General features: G+C 49.7%; 1 protein-coding gene across 2 annotated transcripts; it reads right to left on the reverse strand.

Annotated features, from left to right (window-relative positions):
* Positions 1 to 1352: 1352 nt before the first annotated feature.
* ago3a (argonaute RISC catalytic component 3a) lies at positions 1353 to 25834 on the reverse strand. Of its 2 annotated transcripts, none has more exons than XM_084444202.1 (19): positions 25119 to 25834; positions 15990 to 16161; positions 15659 to 15779; positions 15359 to 15567; positions 13479 to 13615; positions 11553 to 11687; positions 11190 to 11277; positions 10105 to 10252; positions 9875 to 9994; positions 8526 to 8648; positions 7291 to 7424; positions 6257 to 6441; positions 5971 to 6130; positions 5577 to 5667; positions 5032 to 5226; positions 4166 to 4300; positions 3479 to 3580; positions 1996 to 2195; positions 1353 to 1734 (listed from the first exon to the last, which is right to left on the reverse strand). In XM_084444202.1, exons 1-19 carry the CDS (start codon positions 25135 to 25137, stop codon positions 1626 to 1628), a joined length of 2583 nt encoding a protein of 860 aa, XP_084300328.1. In that variant the 5' UTR covers positions 25138 to 25834; the 3' UTR covers positions 1353 to 1625. The 2 variants fall into 2 exon arrangements, with proteins under 2 accessions (XP_084300328.1, XP_084300327.1); XM_084444201.1 differs by having other exon boundaries at positions 8505 to 8648.
* Positions 25835 to 27346: the final 1512 nt, after the last annotated feature.

The raw sequence follows: 27346 nt of genomic DNA on the forward strand, positions 1-27346 counted from the left end.
TTTGTCTCAGGGTGATTTGAATGAGAGATGTACGGTATAAAAAGTCAGACAGACTGGGGAATCCCATCTAACTCAAAGCTTTGAAAGGTTGAGAGGCTTACTACATATGCCCCTTTGCCTCCATGTTTGAATACATGCATTGTGAAGGCGAGGACCTCTGGAATTCACCCATACAACCTTCATGCAGCCTTCATTTTCCAAACCAGGCACTTGATTACTAACCCATAACACACTTAATGGCAAAACTCCTGCTAGTATTCCTTACTATTCAGATCAGGTAAAAGTACCAATTGTGAGGCGAACATGACATTTTTAGCATTCTTATTCCTGCTAAGAACCCTCTGCTTGTCTGGTGAGTGAGACTAGGTTCTGCTAGAAATCTTGTTACTCACTCCTCCAGACGCTCCTCCTCAATCCTCTCTTCCAGCAGAGGCCTCCCCGGTTTACGGATTATTGCACTAGAGGAAATTAATAACATGATCTGTCATTTAACTCAGGATGTTACACACAACAATTTAAATTCAAGAGAGGGGACTGAGAGACAGACAGCTCAGATGAGAACAAACGCAGCCATGGATACTAATCGTATCTTACATTACTGGCAAGAATGTGGCAATAAATACGTGTACGAATCTAATCTGATGTGGAAAGAAAATAACAATAGGGTCACATGCAATGTTGTATGCTGTGAAAGCTCATAGGTGGCTGATATTACATTATTACCCTTTAGGACGTGTGTCACTGTGTAAGTGTGGCGCCTGACTGGTCAGTTCAGATCAAGTTAAAAAACTATACACATAAGAATAATACCCCAAGCAGGTCAGGACTTTTGCAGGACAAACAAGCCTTTACACATTTCAGCCTATGGGTGGCGTTGTGCCACTGTATCTCAACAAAAGCTTGTTTTTTTTGTCTCATACTCATAGTTGGTCGATTGACACAATCTCCTTAAGTCACCATTGGCTGAGAAAGCAGGAGAAATAAGAACCATCTGTTCTGTACTTTATTCCTGTCAGGCAGCCACCGGACACAGTCCAAAACCCCCGACGATTGCCTTGACCGTTCCGGTTTCCCCCCATCTGCACGACCACTGACCGTTCTGATTTTCGCATCTACTTAACCGTAATCAGATAAAGAACAAACAAACAAGGGGCAAAAAAGTGGTGACACCAAAAACTAAGTTGAGGTCAAAGCCATGGTGACGAACGGGTGAGTTTTTTTTTTGTTGCAAATTTCATGAGTAGAGCGTCTGACGTCTGGAATAAAAACAAACGACCTCCCTCTGGACCAAAGGTGGGAAGCATTAGGGGCTGTGAAAGATGACAACCGCCCCCTCCCCCTCCCCCAGACTACATTTTAAAAAGCGGTTGGCTGGTTTAATATTGCATAATAGTGCCGAGCTCTTCTTGTTTTAAAGCAGTGTTTGCATCTTCCTCAGTCCAGTCCAGGGGAGCTTGGTCCTCCCCCTCCTCTCCTCCTGCCTCTGCACAGTGTCAGGTCCGGATTGACTGGATGGGTCTAAGGAAGGGGAGACCCCCCTCCCCTCCCCAGATGGGTGGGGTGTGTATATGAGATGTGTGTGTGTGTGCCTGTAAAGGGCAGTGGCGGGGGGGGGGGGGCGTTGCTCAGGCGAAGTACATGGTCCTCAGGGTGTCGTGGTGAATCTGCACCGCCTTGGCCAGCGCCTGGGGGTCCCGGCCGTTACTCTGCCCAGAGACATGGCTGCCCTCCGCACTGAGAGGAGGAGAAGGAGGGAGGGAGAGAGGGAGAGAGAGAGAGAGAGAGAGAGAGTTATGTCTTATTGTAGAAATAAAAGTTGTCCTCCAAAGCAAGTCGCTAAGGGTGCAAAGGCAGTCAAGGGTGACCCGTCAGGATACCCCCCCAGAGTTAACACACAAACAGGTATTCTCATATGACGGATAGACAAGCCGTCCTCTGAGGCGAACATGACTACTTGGTGAAAGTAAACGGTCTCCCTCTGTGCTCCCAGCTCACCTGTCGTGCTCCTTGTCCACCAGGTGGTAGCGGGCGCGGAAGGCCACCAGGTGGGCGTAGTAGGCGGGCGCGGGGATGGAGACGGAGCGCGTGCAGCGCACGTAGGTGTGGCACAGCTGGTAGGTCAGCAGCTGGAACTCGTCGGCCGTGAAGCAGTTGTCGTCCCACAGGACGTGGTAGTGGGACGGGCGACTCGTGCCCTTGGCGAGGGAGGAGGGGGAGGCGCAGAAACATTTAAACACTGGGGGGAAAAGATTCTGGCTCTCAACATGTAAGAACTAGAGCTGTTTAGATTGAGCTGGCTCTCAATTAGGGCTGTCAATCGATTCAAGTAGTTAATCTAATTAATTACATGATCTGTAATTAATTCATCAAATTAATTGCAATTAATCACATTCATCACATTTTTTGCTGAGAAAGGCCCCCAAATGAAGATATTTCAGTTAAAATACATTACATTATTGTGACACATGAATAAAGCATTGAATAGACATTACAAAAGGTGGCTTTAGAAGTAAATTATTATTTACAATATGTGTTATGTGTAAGACTATCAATCAATCTTAGCCAATACGTCCAGGAATTTTCGAAACTATCGTGCCTCTTGATGGCGGCTTATAGCTGCATTGGAGGACATCATTTGCAACGCTTCCATAAGCTCTTGTTTTCTACCATAGCAATTGACCTGTAGTTCATAGTAGGGATGTAGCAATAACCGGTATAATTATAAACCGAGCTAAAATTCTATAACATTTATTGTGATAAAACTATCATTAAAACCGTGATTGATTTCTGCATTTTGAAAAACTCACTGTAAATACTGTCCAGCATTAACCAAAGATAGCAGCAGTCACCAAGACACTATTATTGTACTGTTCAATGCAAACAAAAAGTGCATAGAGCTGCTAATTTTATTTGTGGTTTTCAATATAAAGCTTGGTGAAATTATTTAACTGTGTGTATCAGTAGCTTTTGAACATCTTCAGAACATTTTAACAATACCGCGATAATACTGATAATCATGGTAATATTGGGTCAATATAATCGTGAAATGACATTTGAATACCATTACATCTCTAGTCCATAGCAGTTCATTTTGCAAACTCATTTGTTAATTTGTCTGAGGTAGACTTAGCCTACTCATTCTGTGCTGCCTGCTTTGTAGCCTACGGGGCCTGATGGGCAAAAAATTACAAAATAAATAAATAATAATTTGCGTTAATTAAATTAACGTGTTAACTTTTGCATAATTAACTGATCTAATGAATGTGTTAAATTGACAGCCCTACTCTCAATATAACTTCCAATTGTTCTGTCACCTTCATGTTCAGGCAGTTAAAACTCACTAGTCTATCCCCAACACAACGCAAATCAAGTAGCCAGCGTACGTTCTCTAGAGTTCTACCCAGGTTTTGGGGGGAGAAGAGGGTAGCGTGAAGCAGCAGCAGCAGGCTGGAGGACAAGATGGCTGGTGCTGTTGTACCTGTATTCCAGCATGACTGCAGAGGTAAAAGTCAAACTCGTAGGGGTGCGTGATGTCTGTATCCACGGTGGTGCCAGCAGGAATGTTTCCGCTGCGTCCAACCTGACAAGAGGAGAGGAGAGGATTCTGGCGTATTAACTGTGCCCTTCAATGTCTGCTTTGCTTCGACCTCAAATTTGACTGGACAGCAAATGGGGGGAACAAAAAGTTTCAAAGAAATGTGAAAGCACTTTTTTATGGGAACTCAAATTAAATGTCAGTGTGAACAGATGTAGAGGTTAATCACTCAGTTCTTTTGCCGTAAAGAGTAATGCTTAATGACCGCAAGCCGACCGCTTACTGCGTCCCCCCATCAACAAATTAAAACTAACGACCCAGAGAGCTTTTCCCCCTTGTCTGAACGTTCGTTCGTAAATAGGGCTATTACAACAAGAGAGCCCTGCACCTGGGCCTTGAGTGCCCGTCTAGGGCCCTCTGTCCGCATCCAGTCCGATGCCATTATCGACTATAATTAGGCCATCCAGGGGAGAGGGAGAGAGCATGCCCGCTAACAGCACTTAAGCTGAAGGGAAAATATAAAAAACATGGACCAGCACAGAAACGCACAGTTCCACCCTGATAGGTAAGCACCATATGTGCCCCAGAGGTACCTGGAGGAGAGAGAGGGGGGGGCATGAACGGACTCACCCTTTCATTGCGGTCGGCGCAGAAGAGGCGGGTATGGTGGCGTTTCTGGACCACAATGTAGGTGATGCCGGGCTGGTACTCCTTCTCCAGGCTGATGCAGGCCTCGCGGATGGCCAACAGCTCATAGTACAGCACCTGGAGAGGAACGGAAGGAGATGTGACAACTCTGTCTAAATTCCGAAAATATATTCCTACGTACGTCGCGGATCTAAGCCTAGATTACGGGCAAGTCATTCTGTTAAACAGGCTGACTTTATGGAATGTTTAAGGGATGTTCCAGGAATGTTAAAGGGATGTTTAAGGGATGTTTCAGGGATGTTTCAGGGATGTTCCAGGGATGTTTCAGGGATGTTTAAGGGATGTTAAAGGGATGTTTAAGGGATGTTTCAGGGATGTTTCAGGGATGTTCCAGGGATGTTTAAGGGATGTTAAAGGGATGTTACAGAGAAGCACAGGAAGCTTAAAGACACCATGAAATCCAAAATGTATTTTTTTCCATTTTGGATCACATTGTTGGTCATAGTGTGCACCCATTTAACAATATATGCCCCCCAAAATTACGAATGATCAGTTTTGTTGTAATCTTGTATCAAATCCTATGATTTATTTCTTCCGTCAGCAATGCAAGAGCAAGGTCAACCAATAATCCACGACATCCACCATCAAATCAACGCTATCTGTCTATCGAATCTGTCTGAAGTTGTTATAACCCGCCCACTTGTCAACGTTCCAATCAAATTCCTCTAAACGTCATCATGTCCCGCCCCTATACCTTGTTTTGAGTCGGAAATGCGTCAAATTACGGACGTTAGATGATCTCAAACGTCCATTTCAGCCAGAGAGAGAGAGCCTTCTATTGAGCTCACCTGTCTGAACTGGCCTTCCGACACTCCGTCCCTGTAGAAGATGATCCTGGTGGGCTTGTAGCGGGTCGACTTATAGAACTGGATCAGCAGCTCCCGGACCATGGAGGCCAGGTCCTGGATCACCTCCTGCCTGGGCCTCTGGACCCGCACCGTGGCACAGTACCTGCTGGGGTGGGCGTCCATACTGCCTACCACCTAGAGGGAGGGAGGGAGGGAGAGAGAGGGAGGAAGAGGGAGAGGGAGAGGGAGGGAGAGAGAGAGGGAGGGAGAGAGAGAGAGAGGGGGGGAGGGAGGGAGCGAGAGAGAGGGAGAGAGGGAGATAGGGAGGGAGAGAGAGAGAGAGAGGGAGGGAGAGAGAGAGAGAGAGAGGGAGGGAGAGAGAGAGAGGGAGGGAGATAGGGAAGGAGGGAGGGAGGGAGGGAGAGAGAGGGAGGGAGGGAGAGAGAGAAAGAGCGAGGGAGAGTGAATTAAGCCTTTCCGCAGTTTGCAAACTCGATGTCTCCACTGCCAGAAAGAAAGAACAAAAGAGAAAAACATGGACTCACCGCTGCAATGGAGGGCTTCTTCCCGTCTCCAGCAGGGGGGTGTGTGACGTCTGCTCCCAGGAAGATGACCGGCTGCTGGAACACCGAGGGTCTGGAGGAGAGCAGTCCAGACTGAGTACAGTATCCAATAGAGAGCCCCTATCGGGACTAGATCATACTATATAGGACTCATGGTACATTCTGCATGTTGGTTTCTAAATACCAGGCTTTAGTTGGTTACTGCTACTGTTAGTGTATCATGACCAGAGTTGAAGGGATATGTTAATTATGTGATCAATTAATTACTTACTTAATTGATTAATTAATATTTAATTAAGAGTATATTATCCCATACCTACCTACCAGAGTGTGTCAGAGTAGCAAAAATGAGACTGGCTCAGTAGGTAGTACTGACCGTTGGTGAGGGACCAGGATGTTGTTGATGCCCCCCAGCTTGACGTTGATCTTCAGGCAGAGGTTGGAGAGGGTCTGGGGGGAGGTCTTCACCACGTTCTTCACCTGGACACACTGAGTGGCCATTCCTAAGAGAGTGTCTCCCACACGCTTCACCTCCGCTATAGGGACAAACAGAGCAGCACTTGTTAGATTTAGAGATACGGTGACACGCCGAGACAGAAACGGAGATGGGAGTGACAGATCTTAGGAGCGGTTCAGATTAACGTGGGTGTGTTGACTCGTACCGTAGACGGGGGTCTTGCCAGGCAGGATGACGATGATGAGCTGCAGGCCAGAGTAGGTGTTCTTCAGGTGTCTGAACATGGGCTCCACGCTGTCCGCCCCCTGGGCGTATTTACAGAAACACGGCTGGCCCTGGATGGGCATCCCGGCGTCCTTGGAGATCTTACGCAGCTGGTCGGTGAATCCCCTACAGAGGAGGAGGAGGAGGGAGGGAGGGAAGGAGGGGTGCGAGGAAAAGAGTCAGAGTACATTACAAGTGCATCCCCAAAAAATAGAATATTGAGGTGGTGTGTACAGTATGGTAGAGGAGGTGGGCATAGTACAGTAGAGGAGGTGGGTACAGTATGGTAGAGGAGGTGGGCATAGTACAGTAGAGGAGGTGGGTACAGTATGGTAGAGGAGGTGGGCATAGTACAGTAGAGGAGGTGGGTACAGTATGGTAGAGGAGTTGGGCATAGTACAGTAGAGGAGGTGGGTACAGTATGGTAGAAGAGTTGGGCATAGTACAGTAGAGGAGGTGGGCATAGTACAGTAGAGGAGGTGGGCATAGTACAGTAGAGGAGGTGGGTACAGTACAGTAGAAGAGTTGGGCATAGTACAGTAGAGGAGGTGGGCATAGTACAGTAGAGGAGGTGGGCATAGTACAGTAGAGGAGGTGGGTACAGTACAGTAGAAGAGTTGGGCATAGTACAGTAGAGGAGGTGGGCATAGTACAGTAGAGGAGGTGGGCATAGTACAGTAGAGGAGGTGGGTACAGTATGGTAGAGGAGTTGGGCATAGTACAGTAGAGGAGGTGGGTACAGTATGGTAGAAGAGTTGGGCATAGTACAGTAGAGGAGGTGGGCATAGTACAGTAGAGGAGGTGGGCATACTACAGTGGAGGAGGTGGGCATACTACAGTAGAGGAGGTGGGCATAGTACAGTAGAGGAGGTGGGCATAGTACAGTAGAGGAGGTGGGCATAGTACAGTGGAGGAGGTGGGCATAGTACAGTAGAGGAGGTGGGTACAAGTGGGCAGAGTACTTGAGGTACTTACTTGAGGATCTCCTCACGACACTGCCTCTGCGTGGCGAAGCAGGCGATGGCCCACATCTTGATCTCCACCCCCGTGTGGAACTGTTTCCCTCTCATGTCCCACACGCCGTGACTGGGCGTGGCTACTGTGCGGTTCTAGAACGACAGGGGAGGGTTGATCTGCTGCCATGTAGTCACCACACACACACACACGCACAGCACAGCACACACACACACACACACACACACATCTTCCCTACACACAAAGACCAATCCTACACACACACTCACTTACAGTACAGACATTCTGACACAGTGCTCATTTAAACAACACATTTTCACACACATGTACAAGAGACACACACTCAAATAGGGATGTAACGATAACCGGTATGATGATAAACGACGCTAAAATTCAATAACATTTATCGCAATAAAACTATAATTTAAACCGTGTTTGATTTCTGCGCTTTAAAAAACTCACTGTAAATACTGTCCAGCATCAACCGAAGTTAGCAACAGTTACCAAGACACATTATTTAAGTGCATAGCACTGCTAATTCTGTTTGTGGTTTTCAATATAAAACTTGGTGAAATGTTTTCACTGTGTATATCAGTAACTTTTGAGCATTTTCAGCACATTTTAACAATACAGCGATAATACTGATAATCATGATAATATTGGTCACTATAATCGTGTTATGACATCTTCATAGCGTTACATCTCTACTTTCAAACAGTGGCGGCAGTGAGGCACACAGTACATACAGTATGGTTGCAGATTCAACAGTCAGACAGATGAACACCATAAACAATAGCAAGCTTATAGCAGACACAAAGCATCTATGAAATATCTGAAACACTGCAGAAGGCAATTCAATAAGCTAAACACCCCTTTCGGTAAAGATATGAATGTGCCAGTATCATTGTCTGTGTTTGTTGTCAAAAGATACATTTCCTCAAGAGCCTTAAATGAATATTACAGTGCAACAGCACGAGTCTGACCGAGTCTGACCCAACCACCTGCCCTGCACAAATAATCCAGCCAGGACATTCAAGCCGACACTGAGATGAGTCTAGAGGAAATGTATTCATCCACACACACAAAACAAAACACCTCAAATCAACTCCAGACCAAAACGAAAGGGGTGGACACACTCTCCCTAGAGAGAGGACAGCATGCCAAACACACACACAAACACACACAGAGATGGGCGTGATTTAAAGGAAGGGTACCATAAATTGCTCTGTGCTCACCCTGCCGCCGTACTGCAGCATGGGAGCGGGCAGCACGCGGCCCGTCACGTGGGCCATCTCGTCTCGAACCTTGAACTGGAACTCCTGCACGAAGGGGTCGGCCTCGTAGTTGGCGCTGCGCACCTGAGAGAGAGAGAGAGAGAGGGAGAGACGGAAGGAGAGAGAGGGAGAGAGAGACGGAGGGAGAGAGGGAGGGAGGGAGGGAGAGAGAGAGAGGGTGGGAGAGAGAGAGAGATGGAGGGAGACAGAAAGAGGGGGAGAGAGACAGAGAGAGAGAGGGAGGGGGAGAGAGAGGGAGGGAGAGAGAGAGGGTGGGAGGGATGGAGGGAGGGAGAGAGAGAGACGGAGAGGGAGGGGGAGAAAGAGAGGGAGGGGGAGAGAGAGACAGGGAGAGAGAGGGAGGGGGAGAGAGAGAGAGAGAGAGAGAGGGAGGGAGAGACAGGGAGGGATGGAGGGAGAGAGAGAGAGAGACAGGGAGAGAGGGAGGGGGAGAGAGAGGGAGTGAGAGAGAGAGAGAGAGAGAGAGAGGGAGGGAGGGAGGGAGAGAGGGAGGGAGGGAGAGAGAGAGGGAGGGAGGGATGGAGAGAGGGAGGGAGGGAGAGAGAGAGAGAGGGAGGGACATGAAGAGAGATCTGAGTGAAAGCAGTCTCTTATATAGTGTATTGTGCTGTGGTTTGTGGTTGTTTATGCTTTAAAGGGATAGTTCGCTCAAAAAAGCAAATTTGCTTCATGTTGAGACTTTTTGGCGTTTGTTGACGTTGTTTGATGAGATTACTGGAATTCTCCGCAGATTTAGTCTCACAGCAGATAAATCCCTCCTATCTTTCATGCAACACACTGATGAACGCCTGCCTATTCTGGAGAACACACTCAACATTTTGTCCTTCCGTTTTGTCCTTCTGAACCTCTCTCTCTCAATTTATTCCACCCAAACACAATGTTTCAGTTCATAGACACGGCGCTGTGATTTCAAAGAACATTCAACCGCATCCCTGCTTAGCTGCAGCCGCGTCCCATCAGCTGCCATTTCAGAGCACTGGAGATGAGAGTTAGTTTAATAAGGAGACAACAGCGGGAGCTAAATTAAAGGCAATCTCATGGCGGCTAATGGCGGCAGCGGCGGCGCCGGGCAGCCGGTCAACCAGTTTATCTCCAGCCATCACAGACGCAAGGGAGCAGGGGAGGAGGCCATTTTTAATCCCTGCTGCTGAAGCCTTCCATTCACTTTTCTTGACCTAGCCTTCTGTGGTAAAGTAATCAAAACAATTAATTTCTGGAAACCACCTACGGTTTGAGGGTTATTCACGAGAGCCATTCCGCCCTCCGGGCCACTAGAGGGCGCTACTCACCAGTCGGCTGATCTCCTCCTGTCTGTCTGGCGCAGAGCGAGCTGTGGCTTTGATCATGGTGGAGGTCTGATTATCGGTCAGCTTCTTGATGCACCGCTGACCTGCTACTATGTTACACACCTGGGAGGAGACACACACGGCCGTGAGTGGGGCCTGTATATTCATTACATAACAACCCACTACCGAGGTGGTTGGGTTGAGCTGAGGAGGGTTCCTCCACGCTGTCTCACCTCCAGGGGCAGGTAGGTGTGCTTCTGCTCCTGGCCCACCTGCAGACAGGGCAGGTGGGGGTATTTCAGCTGCAGGTTGTACTTGTCTCTGAAGTACTGGGCCACCGTGCGCTCCACCGTCGGACCGTTCTCCAGCTGCAGAGGGAACCTGAGGACGAGGGAGAAGCAGATGTAAAACTAGTTCAGAACCAGGTTTAGAACCAGGTTTAGAACCAGTTTATATAGAACCAGTTAAGAACCAGGTTTAGAACTAGTTTATAACCAGGTTTATAACCAGTTTATATAGAACCAGTTAAGAACCAGGTTTATAACCAGGTTTATAACCAGTTTATAACCAGGTTTATAACCAGTTTAGATAGAACCAGTTAAGAACCAGGTTTAGAACCAGGTTTAGAACCAGTTTAGAACTAGTTCAGATAGAACCAGGTTTAGAATCACAGCGCTAGAGCAGGAGGGCCGAGTTGTCTCATGTCTAGACATCACATTACTTCTGGACACTGTACAGGATTATGTATGTTGTTCCTTTGGACTCGGAACCGTTTTAGAACGTATTATCCAGATGGGATTAAACAAAGGATTAACTGGGGCATAAAAGGATGTGAAAGGAGGGAGACTGTGGAGCAGATGCACACAGCAGCCCTCTGGTTACTGATGACTAACGCCTGTGGACCGCCAGGCTGCCGTGTGAGTCACACTGTGGTTTTGGGTGAATTGGTGATCCTATCCCCTTTCTCCTTCCCCGGATCCTATGGCCTCTCCACATCTAACACACGCACACACACACACACAGACAGACAGACAGACAGACAGACAGACACGCAGACACACAGACACACACAGAAACACACTCCCGTACGCAGTAAAACACTCCCGTACACAGAAACACACACTCTTACACAGAAGCACACTCTCACTCAAAAACCCACTCAAACACACAGAGACACATGCTTACACATCGAAACACACACACACAAAAACAAACATTCTCACTCACACACCCAAACAAACAAACGGAAACGCACTCACACACACACACACTCTCACTCACTCACTCACTTGCACACACACACCGGAGGGTGACTCACGTTTGATGGCTGGCAGGTCGACGGGTCACGTTGCACACACGGTACTTCCTCCGCATGGTTCCACAGTGCGTCACCTCAACCTTCAGACCTGAGACACACACCGCAGAACTAAGCAAACAGCGACATGGGAGTGACACACACGGCACACACACACACACACACACACAAACACACACACACGCACACACACAATCGCACACACACACACGCATGTGTGAGCCGACACGGACCGACAGACGCACACATACCGCACAAACCTTTTCCTATCCCACATAGAAACACAAACACATCACATGCACACATACACACACACACGTGCACACACACGCACGTGCACACAAGCTCCAAGTTGTTGCTGCTCACCTTTAATTTCTTTGGTGAATTTGACCCGGTGGGAGTCTGTGAGGGGGCGGGGCTGCTCATCTATGTTGTGGATGTCCAGGACCTCGCACATGAACTGGATGACCGGCTGGGCTTTGTAGAAGGCCGTGGCCGACACTGTGGGCCAGAGACAGGACATGGGCTGTCACACACGACGGTCAAACACACATCACTGGAAGAGTGATCGAACGGCCATCGAACGGTTGTTCAGTTCATTGCTACCGGCTTGTTGGAAAGGTACGGTTTTCGTTCAGCTTTAAAACATGAGATACAGCAGGTAAGATTGGACGAGCTCACGAGAGGATGATAACAGAGAGTTATAAAGAAACACGAAGCCAACGACTGGGACTGGCGGAAGTTTCTAGATTCCTGCTGGCTTCATCAGAGGAAGCTGGCAGCTGGGATGGGATGGGGGGAGGGGGTAATGCTTCTTCCACATGGACGGACAGAGAGAGAGACAGACGTGAAGCCAACGCTGCTGTGACGTCAGGACTACATCCGTCGGGACGAGAATCAATCCAAGCGGACATCCGCGGAGAGACCAGGGGAATTACACATGACAGGAGAAGTAGTCTCTCTCCAGACTCAAATATGACATTGAATCGCATATTACATAATAGAGTCTGTGCTACTTCGCTGCTCAAGCTGGTATTCTGGGGGCGTATGGTTCAAATTTGAAAGAGTGACAGGTCATAGCAGCAAATGAGAGAGGCTAAACCAGGTTACATGGGCGGGGAATATCTATGGATGGGAACGCCTGATCGCGAAAGTGTCCCAGACCCATAGAGAGATCTGCAGCATGCAGTAACGTAGCTAGTGTAGCTTACGTAGTGAATCAGCAAAAAAAACTCTCATGGGTCTGGCGTTGAGACTACAGGAGAGCTGACCAGAATGAGGCCACGCACACGCGTGTGTGCACAAACACGTAAACGCAAACATTCTCCTGCCACAACGCCGGCGTCTCATCTGCATCGATAAAGACTTCAAAGGTTTCCAGTCTCGTGATAAATTGTCTGGTTTATAAGGCAACTTTCTCTGCGCTACCTCGATATCAACGAGGACGTGGGTGTGTGTGTGTGGTCAGGCACAAAACAGCCTGGTCACTGACACCGGTCAGCTTTCGCGCTCTTTTCGCACTAGCCTCAGACCTGCCAAGGCTTTGGCACACAATGACAAATAGGGGGGGGGGAATCATTTGCAGACGGTTGGACTTTCTCTACTACTCTTTGGAGAGTGAGTGGGGAGGGAGGGGCGTGCTTGAGGAGAGCCAACTGATTCCTGTGTGTTGGTGAGAGCGGGAAAAATGCCTGATTAGGAAGAAAGAAAGAAAGAAAGAAAGAAAGAAAGAAAGAAAGAAAGAAAGGGGGAAACAGACAAGAGTACTCAGACAGAGAGACGGAGGCTTCAAGCGCCACCAAACACAAAGACTGACCCTTAACATTCTCCCAACACGCCAGCCCCCACCCCGACCCCATCACCACCCAGCAGACACACACACACACACACACACACACACACACACACACACACACACACAGAGAAAAGCCACCCTCCGTCTCCACAGCAACAGTCTAGGCAGTTCCCACACAGCCAGAACCGCCCCCAAGCCCCCCCCCCAAACCCAACCGCCCATCACAAACACCCTGCTCTCCAGCACCCCCCAGTGGCTGCACGTGGAACAGCAGCTTCTCTGACCAGTTTAGCCCATGCCGACTGATCCATCTACGGGATAGTTCAGCCAAAAATAACCGTTCCATCCAAGATCCGAGGAGTACAGTAAGTAGATCTGAGGAGTACAGTAAGTAGATCTGAGGAGTACAGTAAGTAGATCTGAGAAGTACAGTAAGTAGATCTGAGGAGTACAGTAAGTAGATCTGCGGAGTACAGTAAGTAGTCGCGTGTCCTCACCGTCGATGTTGAGCATCATCTTCCACATGGCTGGCCGTACGGACTGGTGGAAGCCGAACCACACCTCCCTCCCCCCGCCCAGCGGGTGGTCGTACCCCTCCGGAGCTGAGAAGAAGGAGCGGCCCACTGGGGTGTACCTGGAGGGGTGGGGGGGGTGGGTACGCCATGGAGGGAGAAGGGACGAGGAAAAAGAGAATGGGCAGCAAGTGTGGAGAGAGGGAGAGTGTGAAAGTGTGGGAAATTACAACAATGGGGGGGGGAATCAATGAAGAGGGAGCCAGCGAAGGTGGGGGGGGCAGAGAGGTAGGGGGGAGAGGGAAAGTTAGTTTACACAGTGTGGTTCGAAATGTAGGTCAATAGCTGTTGGGTGACACCGAGTGATTTTTCGACCGTCGGGCCGAGCGCCAATGAAACGAGAGGGTGGTAATGCCGTAGGGGGCCTTTAATCGACCACCTCGTCTCACTCCGCGCAAGAGCCGTTATCAATAACAGCAGGACCGTCCCCCCGGGCAGCAGCTGACCGCCAGGGTTTTTCCTGCATAGAGGATTTTTTGGCGCCTACAAAGAGATTTTAGCCTGAGCCAAAGAAAAATCACCAGTGCCAAAATCTTGAATAAAAATAGAAATTAAAATCCTCTCCAAATGTGTTTGATAGCTTGTTTCAAGTGCAGCCCATCCCTCTTTCTTGCATTGTCCATGGTTTGGACCAATAGTAATAGAGATAATTAATAGAATGTTGGCTTCATATCCATTTTGGGTCATGTCGGGAGATTTCCCACGATTGTGTATAGCGAGCTCAATCAGAACGACAGCGAAGAATATAGGCCTATATATCCTGGTAGGCTACTCGGCATAAAATGGATGTTTCCGCAAAATATTGTGTGCGCATCACCCCCCAAAGACCCATTCTGAGCCTGGAAAAACCCTGACATCTATACGGAAGGGGGAGGCGTCGTAAAGTAAAAGCATGTTTCTAATAATAACACCTTCCAACAAAATATTTTCATTAAGGACTGCGATATTGGTTTCATTTCTGAGAGGAAGACATGGTGAGGCCTGGTAAAATGTGGTGTAATTCATTTCCTTTGGGACTGCCTTGATATTGGCTTCAGTGTAAGCAAACAATAATAATAAATTGGATTTATATAGCGCTTCTCATTTGCCGAGACTGATTTCAAAGTGCTTTACAGATAAAAAAAAAAAACAACAACAAATGGCACAAATAAAAGCTATTAAGATGACTAATCTAGGTTAAAACAAAATGGATGACGAGATAAAATAACATAATAGAAAAAAGAAATTACAAACAACAGTGCAACGCAAACAGCGCGCTTGACGTCCCTCATGGCATGGAAGAAACGAGCGATCCATTTATACAAGAGATACTACGAGAAAAATCAGTCTTTGTTGTTGTCTTCAAACCTTGTTTCACCTCACTGGAAACCACGCCTAGCTTCACACCATTACTAACACATTCAGACTGACCTAACCGATTTACACTAGCCTTCATTTAAAGGGCAGGTTCGGAATTTAGCATTATAAGCCATGGAGGAACACTACTCAGATTATTTACGATCCTATACAACGGCCGATATCAAAGTTTCATCAAACGGTGCACTCTTGAGATGCAGCCCGTCTCCATAAACTCTTATTTTCTGCACCTATGGATCCATTGAGTGTGTTAGTGGCGACGGGCTATATCTCGAGAGTGCACCGTTTGACAAAACTTTGATATCTGCCATTGAATATGAGCGTAGAGCGTAGCGTATGAGAGTAAATAACTTGAGGATTGTTCCTCCATGGCTTTTAATGCTAAATTCCGAACCTGCCCTTTAAATCCAGCGTGTGATCCCGCAGCGGCCACCAGGGCGGCGACTCACTTCATGGAGGGCAGGTGCCGGAGCACCACGTCCACGGCGTGGACGGGGTTGGTGCTGATGGGCTTGTCCAGCTCCAGGGGCTCGGGCACGCTGCGGCCCGTCAGGACCTCGTGCAGCAGGTGCCAGCTCACCAGCGACACAAACTTGATGGTCACCTTGAAGGGGCGGTCCTTGCCCCCCTCCCCCGGGAGTGTGACGTCCAGGTCCACCTGTGGCGGAGCATAGGGGGGAGGGATTAGATGCAGGTATGGGGTGGGGTGGGGTGGGGGGGACTGAGGGAAGGACAGATGTCCGGCTCACCCCAGCGGACGCCACGGGCAGCGGGTTGGCTGTGTACAGGCTCCTCTTCCCATCGTAGACTGGCCTGCGATCCCCAAAGATGGTCACCTTGAAGTGCTGCACCATGGAGTCGACCACCTCCCTGCAGAAACACACCACCAGTCAAGGACAGGCACGGCAACAAGTGAGCAATCCTAAAATACACCCTAATTCTCAGTGCAAGTCAAGCCCCAAACAGATGAGTCAGCATCCTCATCGTCATCATATCCCCGTACAACAAAAACATCCTCAAGGGCGAACGAAAGACAAACGGGCTTTTCGTGCTTGCTCGTCTCCATCACGGTAGCCGTACCTGTTGACCCGTCGAGGGCACTTCTCAGGCTTGATGTCCACCTCGTAGAGGTAGACGTCCATCTTGGGGATCTCCACCTGGAAGCAGTTGGCCAGCAGCTTGATGGGCTTCCCCATGGTGCCATAGCCAGGCCGCCGAGGCACCGAGAACAGGGACTGGGCCCCAACGGCTCCTACCGGGAAAGGGAGGGGGGAGGAGGAGGGGGAGAGAGGAGGAGAGGGGGCAGGAGAGAGGGGAGGAGAGAGGGGAGGAGAGGGGGGAGAGAAAGAAGGACAGAGGGAGGGGGAGAGAGGGGAGGAGTGAGGGGGGAAGGAGAGAGAGGGAAGGAGAGAGTGAAGGAGAGAGGGGGGGAAGGAGAGAGAGGGAAGGAGAGAGAGGGAAGGAGAGAGGTGAGGAGAGAGGGGAGGAGAGGGGGGAAAGGAGAGAGAGGGAAGGAGAGAGAGGGAAGGAGTGAGGGAAGGAGTGAGGAGGAGAGAGGGGGGAAGAGAGAGGGGAGGAGAGGGGAGGAGAGACGGGGAAGGAGAGAGGGGAGGAGAGAGGGGGAAGGAGAGAAAGGGGGAAGGATAGAGAGGGGAGGAGAGAGGGGGAAGGAGAGAAAGGGGGAAGGATAGAGAGGGGGAAGGAGAGAGGGGAGGTATGGGAGGAGAGTGGAGGGGGAGGGATGGGAGGAGAGAGTGGAGGGGGAGGTATGGGAGGAGAGAGTGGAGGGGGAGGTATGGGAGGAGAGAGTGGAGGGGGAGGTATGGGAGGAGAGAGTGGAGGGGGAGGTATGGGAGGAGAGAGTGGAGGGGGAGGGATGGGAGGAGAGAGTGGAGGGGGAGGGATGGGAGGAGAGAGTGGAGGGGGAGGGATGGGAGGAGAGAGAGGGTTTGAACGAGGAGATGGAAAGAACAAGGGAGGAAAACAGTCAGCATCTCATTCAATTTAGAAACGGAGCAAGAAGACATTAAAGGCAAAGATTGAATTGAATTGAAACCTTTATTGCCCCAGAGGTGAATTTGTTTAGCACACGTCAAGCATACAGAAAACATTAAAATGTACGCCCATCACCAACACCACAATGTCACCAACCACCATCATCGTCATCACCATCCTCACCAACATCATCATCACTGCAACAGGCATCAACAGCTGTTCAATAATTTAATGCTTCTTGGCACAAAAGAAGTGCTGGCTCGTTTTGTCCTTGTTTTGGGCATTCTAAACCTGCGTCCTGAGGGGAGTAGGGGGAACTCTGAGAAGAGTGGATGGGAATGCTTTGAAGGGTAATATTCTGTCATCATGTCCTGTCTGGGTGCCACTGTCAACATGAGAAACATTCGACACTGGAATGTACTGGAACTGTGGAAAGTACAGAGAGAAGGTGAGGGGAGTTTACTAGCGCAGTGCCGTACGGTACGGGGGTAGAAGAGATTCGCCATGATGAAAAGATGTGATGGCGGAGGTGTAAAAAGACGACGACACAACCAGACAGACAGCTTTGTGAGGTGTCCTCCTCCTGACCCCGAACCACTTTAATCCAGAGACGGGAGATTCTGTTCAACCGAACTCGGTGTGCCTACAGTCATCCACCCATGCTATTCTGGCTCTGTCCAGGCTAGCCTTGCACTTCACCTGTACACAAGCCCGCAGATAACGCCATCACTCCCCACCAGTCCTATCTGAATCCCCTGCTAGTGTGAGAGGCTGAACGTCGTGACATTGGAGTCGGGGCATCTTGCTGAAACGGGTGGTTGTGTTGGGAAAACAGCACATGGATCTCGCTACGGATCACGGTCAAAGTCCAGCAGTCATAACTTGCCGAGGATTATGGTCCGAATAGGTCCCCCCCCCCCCTGATCCCAACAGGATTCACGCATGTGATTGGAACGCAGAGGCGTTGGAATGAATAAATAAATGAACTTGTACATCGGCTCTTTTCATCCCATGTGCCCCAAGAAAAACAAATATGATTAGTTAACTGGGCATACTAATTCAAGAATATCCGAGCCCAAAATAAGTCCTTGGGTTTGCTTTTCAAATGGAACTGAGGCGCTCAAACACACTGCTTTGTTAGTGACTCTTCAATGCAGCACAACTGGCATGCTGTTGGATCGTGGAAAGTAACACTGGTTGATCAGATGCCAAACTATTTCTCAACATGAAAACAAGTCCGCTTTCAACATTAGTCTATTTCATTGTGTTCATCCCTCTTACTCACCCGGTTCTCAACTCCTCAGTCGCTTCTCGACTGCTCAAACCCACAGCTTCCTCTCAAGTCTGGCACCGGGACTCTCCAGCAAAACTGCCCCAATGTGTCATTGATAAATGCGCGTCTGAGCAGAGTGATTCATCAGTCATTTGACTCACAGGACCAGAGGACTGGGGGCGTTTGTTTAGGGGCCTTAGAAAGGGAAAACGCAGTGAAGCCCGTTAACAGAAGACTCCTCTCAGATGCTAAAGGGGGTGTAGAGGGAACTGCGTTTTGTTCGTGGTGCTGGTTCGGAAGTGACAGGGTGCCCCCCTCTCTCTCTCTCTCTCTCTCTCCCCTTCGCTCCATCCCTCTCTGTATCTCCACCGCTGGGCCTCGGAGGACAGGCGGTCAGGGCGTTAAGGGGCTGTGGAGGCTGGGGTCGCTCAGGGCGCAGGCTAGACCGCCATTGGCCACGATGATGGCAGAGAAAAGGGGAAGAGAGACGGGGGGGAGTCGGAATTTCAGGAACGGTTACCGCCCTCCCCCCCTTACAGTCTCACACACACACACACACAGATGCACACACACACACACACTCTTTGTAATGGAAATAACCAAAAGGGGCCTCTGTGTGACTAGAGAGACTTGTAACACACACACACACACACACACAGACTAAAGACATGGGCTTACGCTGCCAAAAACACAAGCTCACCCTCAGACACAGTGTCTCTGACTGACACAGCTCCCTTCCTGGGTTGTGGTGGGAGAGGGAGCAGGGGGAGAGGGAGGTGAAGGAGGAGAGAGAAAGGTGAGGGAGGAGGGGGAGAGGAGAGAGGGAGGAGAGAGGGAGGTGAGGGAGGAGGGGGAGGAAATAGGGAGGAGAGAGAAGAGAGAGACGAGAGAGAGGAGAGAGAGAGGAGAGAGACGAGAAAGAGGAGGGAGACGAGAGAGGGAGGTGAGGGAGGAGGGGGAGGACAGAGAGTGAGGGGGGGGATAGGGAGGCGGAGTAGGGTGGGCAGGGGTGTTTTCTAGCCTTCATCCGCCTCTCAGGCAGGCCTCCACACTGCATGAGTCACTGGACCGACACACACACACACATACACGTGTTCTCCGAGCCCCTCTGACGAGCTCTTAAGCAAACACGTGCGCGCGAGCGTGGCCTACAACCGCACACACACACACATGCAGCGCCCAGAGCGTCATCCCGCCCGCCGCGAGGCGAGGCACAAAGGCCCGCCCCAAGGCCACGGGCGGCACCGCGCCAAGAGCAGAGCGGAACAGGGAGAGCAGGAGAGAGAGAGAGAGAACCCTGCCGGCGTCACACAGCAGCTGTCAAGAGAGGCTTCTCTCCCTCCACCGCTCAGACATCAGACACGCACAGAGGCACAAACAAACATGTAAACGGCTCCTCGGAGCGCTCGCTTGGCAGCGTATTCGGCACAAAGAAAAAAAAAAGAGAAAGGAAAGAAGCCTGCTGCACGCTCTCGAGCTTCCTGTCGTTAAATCAAACCCCTGGGTGATTCTCTTTCAAGGAAATGTTTTTGAAGTTTCAGCGGATGCAAGAGTCTGCGGAGCCTGTCGCCGAAAAAACATATTGCTACTTTCCTACACACTGTTAAGCACCTCTCCCCGTGGCTGACAGCTCGGTGTGTGTGTGTTTGGCACATGTCCCTTTAGGAACTGCTTGTACAGTCAAAACAAGCGCGTGGGTCCCCCCCCGGGGAGGGTAGAGAGAGGAACGGGGGGAGGGACACGGCTGGCTGGCCAGGGGGCTCAGATGGGAGGAGGGGGGGCAGGACTACTGTAGTCCGAGTCTTCACACCCCTGCAGCCCAGGGCAGTCAGGCTGTAGGCCTCCTCGCCCGGCCCCGTCCTCTGGTCACCCACGGCCCTGACCCTAGCACGGGCCACAAGGCAAGGCTAGTTTATTTGTATAGCACATTTCAGCAACAAGGCCATTCAAAGTGCTTTACATGATACTTTAAAAGCATCAAGATAAAGTGCAATAAACACATTATAAAAGGTCATATAAAACGAAATGCAAAAATAAAAACGCATTATAAAAGGACATGTAAAACAAAATGCGGGAACAATAAAATACAAGGATAAAAGTTAAAAAAACGTACCGGCAAAACCCTGTCACAGCCAACTGTAGGAGAACAATATCGCAGGGCTGCGGGTTTAAAACTCCGCAACCGGATTACTAAGCAGCTGTCATCACCAGCATGCCGCAGCCCGGTGGCGTGCTAGTTCTGGCAATGACAACGCGTGAAACCCCCTGCCGGAGGTATCGAAGGCGAAATGCGTCATTCGCTGGTGCGAGGGAGCAGGTTCAAGGAAGCCTTCCCCTGATAGGCTCGCTCTGAAGGGACAAGGCTGAAGTGTGTGTGTGTGTGCGCGCGTGTGTGTGTATGCCATCAGATGATTACAGGAAGGATGTGTTTTTTACCGAACAGAGAGAAGTGGGTGCACCTCCCTCATCTCGTTTCCTGACCCCGTGACCCCGGCGTCCAGAGCCCAGGCAGACGACAGCCTCACCCCACCGCGCCGTACAGCTAGCATCAGGGCTTTCTGGGGTTCTGGGGGTGTGTTTCTTACTAGAGCGTGACAGCGAAGGAATGCGACTGATTAGGACGCTTAGAGCTCATTTCGCCATTACCTGACCTAGCTAGGCTGAGAATCTCCTGAGTCAAACTGTCGCAGCGGACGTGGGATCGACGGTTTGTTGAAGTTCATTGAGCCTGTGCTCTACATTTCCTAGGACAACTCCATGCGTTCGCCCCACATCCTTTCAAAAAAAGCTGTCAGTAAGTCAATAACAAAAAACCTCAGTAAGTTCTCTATTATTGAACAGGCTGTCGGACTCACGATGATGTACTGGCTGGAACAGTTAAGGAAAACCGTTCACATCCCTGGATTATTACCTGTCTGTCTCTACATACTGTAACTGTACCGACACTAGAGTCAATTACTCCCTCCTGGCTGTTCACCAGTGAGAGTGTGCTCGTACGCTTGGACACAGGCCTACACACACACACACACACACGTATACACACACATGATGTACATGTATACACACACACATACACACAATCCAGCTGTTGTGTGTCGGAGTGTGTCTGATTCAGAGAGGCCAGGACTGTGGGAACAGTGCTCAATGACGGCGCACAATGGAGTCAGTCACACACACACACTACACACACACACACTATACACACACACTACACACACACACACACACACACTTTCTGCGGGTGACAGTGCAGTGCTGCACGGCTGGGGCGGGGGGAATGGAAGAGACAGTAGTGTCACACACAGTCACCCAGGGGGCACCCGTGGGATCATGTGGAAGTCTGCACGGCTACTCCTGGTCCTCTGCCGTACTATCAGAGTCCGGGGGGTTCTGGGGTGGGGGGATAGGCTCTCTCTCTCCAGAATCACCATGCAGTGAGACAGAAGGAAGCCAGTGTTCAGCCGGTAAGCTGTATGGAAGGAAGGAAGACACACACACACACGCACGCACGCACGCGCAGAGTGAATGAGCCAACTATACGCCCGGCCCTGGATTCCAGGGGCAGGTTAAATGGAGCCCTCTGTGTTAGCAGGCAGGTCCAGCATGGCGAGGGGGAGCTGGAGGGGGGTTGGGGGGTTTAATAAAAACATGGAACTTTGACGTTCAGTCGGGACGAAGACCCTCTCCAACGCTGCAGTCAGGAGAGAGGGAGAGAGAGAGAGAGAGAGAGAGAGAGAGAGAGAGAGAGAGAGAGAAAGAGAGAGAGAGAGGGGTAGTGGTCCGCTGATAAAGCCCTAAGTGGCCTGCCTCTGTCAGTCACCCAAAACCTTCCGGTCCGAGGAGTGGACGGAGGGGGGAGGGGGCGTTATGAGTGGGATTATTCTGGGATTATTTCAGGATTGTGCGTGGGAGGATTATTTTGTCTGCTCCACGGCAAAGTACAGCTCTCTCTCTCCGTTTACCCGCGTCCCCCTCAGTCCCTCAACCTCCCCCCCTCTCTTCCTGTGTGTCTGCAGCCCCCTACACTGTGCCCCTCTGTGTCCCGTCCCCCCCATCTCAGGAAGGAGAGAGGAGGAGAGCGCCCCAGTCAGGCCTCCAGTCCACACACATCCCACTGCCCCCCGAGACATCCTCCCCCCTCTCTCCCTCTCTCTCTAACCCTCTCTCCAACTCCCTCGCAAAGCCCACCCACATGCTGCTGCTCCGCGCTCTGCCCAGCACTGCGGCCCGACAGACAGCCACCACTCTCAATTAAGCGCACAAACATGGGCTGTTTCAAATAACACTTAAGAGATGGAGAGAAAATAAAAAAAAGAAAAAAAGAAAAGAACATTCCTTCCGAGGCCACAGGGTTACGACTAGTTCCCTAAGAGAACAGTTGTGGCAGGATTAGTAGCACTGCCAAGATTAAGCCGTGCAAAAGATCAATAACATCTTTGTGCGGGGAGAATGTGTGTCCGGGCAGCACACAGAAGTAGTCTTCACGACGAGGCCAGTTTAAAAAAAAAAAAATCAAAAAAGGCCTATAGGGCTTCCCGCCACTGCAACACACCACACAAACACACCGACGGCAACTCCCACAGCTACAATGAGCCAAAGAGCAACAAGCTGCACTCTCCATAGAAACGTGCCTCATATGTCATCTCCTCTTGGGTGGCTGGAGACCTGGAGGAAGAGTGTGTGTGTATGTGTGTGTGTGTGGGGGGGGGGGGTGGTATGGGTATTGTTGGTGGGCTTCTGAATGAGCTGGATAGAGGCTGCAAATCCGGCCCAACAACTCCCCCCCCCCCCCCCCCCCCCCCCCCGTTCTATACAGAGTTCAGCAGCCCAGTGTCAGAGAGGGATGCCGAACGAAGTCTAGTAGAAACCGGGGAAGAAGACGGGTGGTGTGTGTGTAGTAGTGTGTGTGTGTGGGAAGGGGGGGGGGGGGGGCTAGAAAATAGCGGGAAAATGGACAGACAGACGGACAAAGGGAGTCGGAGGGGGTGTGAATATGAGATCAGGGAGACAATAGCCCAGGCCGTCTCAACTGCCGCGGAACTAAACTTGACTATCTGACTCTGCTCCTCACCTCTATAGTGAACGAGTGAAAGAGTCACCTCTTTATGGAGAGTTCACAGCTTACCAAGAACTCCGTGCACTATTACCAAGTGACGGTGTGAGTGGACAGTTTAGGGGTGTCCCCTGTGCACTTGTCTCATCTCTCGGTAAACCCCATCTATGTGTGTGTGTGTTCTATTCAATGTCATCAGCAATATCCATTACAACCGGGTGCATCTGGAATCATGCACTATTAAGCATGCCAGGTTATCCACCCAAAACCCCTACATTTTATTGTATTTACATTACATTGTACATTATTTTGTATTTAACCTTACATGACCACAGTCAGTACAGTGTTGTGTAGCCTGAAACTCAAACACTGGATGCTAATTTGACTGCATAATGTCAGCACAGATTCTTATATCCAAAGCGTTGGATTTGCTAATTTAAGCTCAAAGCCTCTGCATTATCTCAGCGACACCCCAGCTTACCCAAACCTCTTGCGTGCTGCCAAGACTACCACTAGTTTGAAGAGTGGAGCAGCCATTCGTTAATAAGCAGGCCATGCAATCAATTAGCATTTTCTCACGCCACATTCTCCAAGATACTGACTGAGGGTCCCCTTTCAATCATTCAGTCACAGGCAGGCAGACACACACACGAACGTGCACGTACGCACACACACCAACTGATCAGTCTGTTACCCATTAGGTATTCAACTGGTGGAAACCCCCCTTGTGAACCCTCCCACCTGAGCAGCCCTGGAGGTCAGTAACCAGCAGGGACATCCTCTGCTCTGACAGAGATGACAGGACACCTCTGCCACAGGCTATCACATGACACTGGCTGTTCACACTTATTAGGCTATACTGCTACTAGAGTGTCACCGTTGCACAAGTCGACAGCTTCGATTACAGCTCAAACAAAGCCAAGTGTTCAAAACTGTTTAACCGTTGTGAAAGGCAAAGAGACCGTTGGGCTAGGGGCTAGCCTGCATTCCTTGAAATCTGGAAGATACAAGCTTTATGTAAAATAGGCCCACACTGAATGCAGTGGAAAGAAACACTAGATAACTTATGTTTGGTCCATATTGAGTTAATTATTGGGCAAGTAAGGGGGACTGGCTTCTGCAGAGGCATGCCACGTTCCTCCTGACATGAGTGGTCTGTCTGTCAGTCAACTATAAATGGTGACTTAGAAAACCATGTAGATTCTATCACTTTTTTATGAGCAGGCCAAATAGGTGTAGGCTAGGCTACTATAGAAAGGAATAGCAATTAGCCAAGTTAATAGGAGAATGACAAAACGATTGAAACGTGGATTATACAACAGAAACGTGTCGTGAAAACATGAGTATTTCAGTCCATTGAGAAAAAAAACGTACAAGAGTTCTTAAAATAGGCTATGAAGTCTAGGGTGAGTAATTCAACGACCGTTTCAACTGTGACTCACTCCAGGACAATAGCGAGAAACCCCCTGGTTACAGCCCAACAAAGAACACCTGGCGGTCGTCGTCCGTTCGTGGGTTTTCTCTGGAGCTGTCAAACACACCTGGGGTCCGAGGCGTTAACCCCCACCTGCCCAGAGCCTGCGGCACAACTGATGAACGATGCTCCCAAAAAACGGGGGGAACCTCTCAAATGATTGAGCGATTGTATTACCTGGCCGGTACCCCGCGATGAATAGTAGGCTACCAACTATTATCAGCTTGCCATCGAGAAAATTGCAGACTCAACGTTACAGAATTGCATAATTTATAAGTGTCATTATGGTGAGCTGCTTGTGCTAAAATGTCATACAATGTCAAGCTGGCATTCAACTCCGTGATTTGAGACAAGTTTAGTTTGCAGTGGGTTAACTTATGACAGCTGTCAATCTGTCCAACAGCTTGCATTTACCTGTAGTTCCGATTTCCATTCATGAGGTCCCTGTCCGGTTCCCTTCCCGGATCACAGTGGTCAAATATCAGGGACTCTTTCTTGGCTGAATCCGGTAACTTGGCCGTAACGTTACAACGCCTAAACGGCGCTAGCTGTCACCGAGGCTCTCTTCGCCGCTCTCTCTGTCAAACAGGCCTCGTCTGTCCGCTTCCAGAGTCCGTTTGGCCGGTGGTCTTCCGTGTCCCCGTGTCTGCTCAGTCGTTGTTCACACCGTCAAAGTATCCAATCGGATTTCACTGCCACGGCGATAGTTGCTCAACGACAGGGTTCACTTGCTAGCTAACTAGCTAGCTGGCCAGCCAACTACTACAGCAAGAAGTGGATGGGCAGAAACATATCTAGCTTGCTGTCAAGATATCATAATAGCACAATCATGTGGTTGTTTTGCTGAAGTCTTACCCATCCACAGAACAGAAGTGGACAACAATGTAGTTAGCTAGATAGCCTCCAGGAGCCGATGTCTGGGAACAAGCAGGCTAACGTTAGCTAGCTCGCCTAGCTGGCTAGCTCGAATTCTTCTGACAGACGACGGCCACTTCTCTGCTGAAAATCTGCTATTGCGAGCTTGCAGCCGGTAACGTTACGATGTGTTCCACGATAATGTTTATACCGAATGCCGCCTTTCTCCCGCGGTCAGTCTTGCTGTTCCTAAGCTGTCAAAGCCTCGGTTGTATTCGTTGATAATGTGCTGATTTTCAGTCCGGTTGACAGTGCTCAACTCTGCGGGGCTCTGCTCTGCTCTGAGCAGCTCAATATGGAGAAGTCTCCTCTCTGACACCGACAGGAAGAGGCGGGATCTCTCTCATACGTCAGAGTGGCAGCAGGCCCCGCCTCTCTCAGCCAAGGGGAGCCCTGAGCTACCTTCGAAGTACAAATGTTCCAATTTCCTATTCCTATCAGATGTGACGTGAACAAAAACCTCAAAAATATATCTGATAACCACATTGTATATCGGATGCGTGTGACTAATACAAATGCTAAGAACCCATTAGTTAATAAAAAACCATTTTATTTTCTTTAAAAAATAACCCTCCCCAACAGAGTCCCCATACTATTACATACACAGAGCCAAATAAGTTGCTTCTATGTCCTTTCATTCAATCTACTGGGAAGTGCTGTGACAAGGACTGTTTTTCTGATCAGTGGCTTCATATTGCTTAGTCAGTGAGGCTGGGTGAAGCGGACCGTCCACATGATGCTGTTCCAGGGTGACTCCGTCTTGTCCTTCCCCCTTGCAAGGTGCTTGTGGCTTCTGTGAGTGAATAACTGCATCTGGATCAGTGGGGCTTGGATTCCCCAGGCTGAAACTTTTTAACACAAACACGGAAGGGACCCATTGATCCCAATAGTGAATGGCCCTGCTACGGATGAGCCAAAATACATTACAGGTTATATACAAATCACCTTCAACACAGGGGATCAGTAAAACGGTGTACAAAGGCATTTTGATTATTCGAGTTCATAAACATGATTCAAAATTCAAAATCTCCATTTCATCAAATCTCTATAGTCAATTCGTTATCACTTAAAATGGGTCTTTTCCCATCAGTTACATCAGATTTGAGGCGCTTTGAGGCCACTGACGGGGAGAAGAACAGATACTTTCCCCTAAGCGCCCTCTTATGGATACACTCTGACACTACTCACAACAACACTAACGGAAACAGTCTTTAACCATTACACAATCGAGGCAATGACTGGCAGGCAGAGGTCAGCATAATATGCTCCTAATCTCTAAGAAACCCCAAAACAATAAGGTGGCTCAGAACATCCAGTCATAAAAAATAGTTACATGCATTTCATAAAGCCAGAAAGTGACCAAAAGTGAAGGCAGGACATATTAAGTGACAATAAAACACCCCCCAAAATCCTGTGTAACAAGCCCCAATCTGTGTTGCCCATGCACACAGCGCACCAATGAGCATTTGTTTACCACAGGCTGGGGGTGGGGGGGTTGCAGAGAATGAGGCAGGTAGATGATGTCATACTGAATTGATGTGTTGATTCATCATTTGAGGATAGATGGGATTTGGTAGCAGAAGGGGCAGGGTGGTAGTGGGGGGTCAAGTGCTTGTGAAGGGCTGGTGACACGCTCAGAGGGGGATGAGACATGAGTGTGCTTGTGTCTGCGGCGTTCTGAGCGGTATGGGTGTCCACAAACCTCTGCTTGTATGCAGAGTGGGAGA

This window comes from Borostomias antarcticus (genome assembly GCF_949987555.1).
Source record: "Borostomias antarcticus genome assembly, chromosome: 10".
Lineage (NCBI taxonomy): Eukaryota > Metazoa > Chordata > Actinopteri > Stomiiformes > Stomiidae > Borostomias > Borostomias antarcticus.

Bases quoted from the DNA above. Each gene is read 5' to 3' on its own strand.
- ago3a (XM_084444201.1), bottom strand. The intron at 15,568-15,658 runs GTGAGCCGGACA...GCTCCGCCACAG, and splicing joins TGCCCGTGGCGTCCGCTGGG to GTGGACCTGGACGTCACACT. The intron at 5,227-5,576 runs GTGAGTCCATGT...CCCTCCCTCTAG, and splicing joins AGAAGCCCTCCATTGCAGCG to GTGGTAGGCAGTATGGACGC.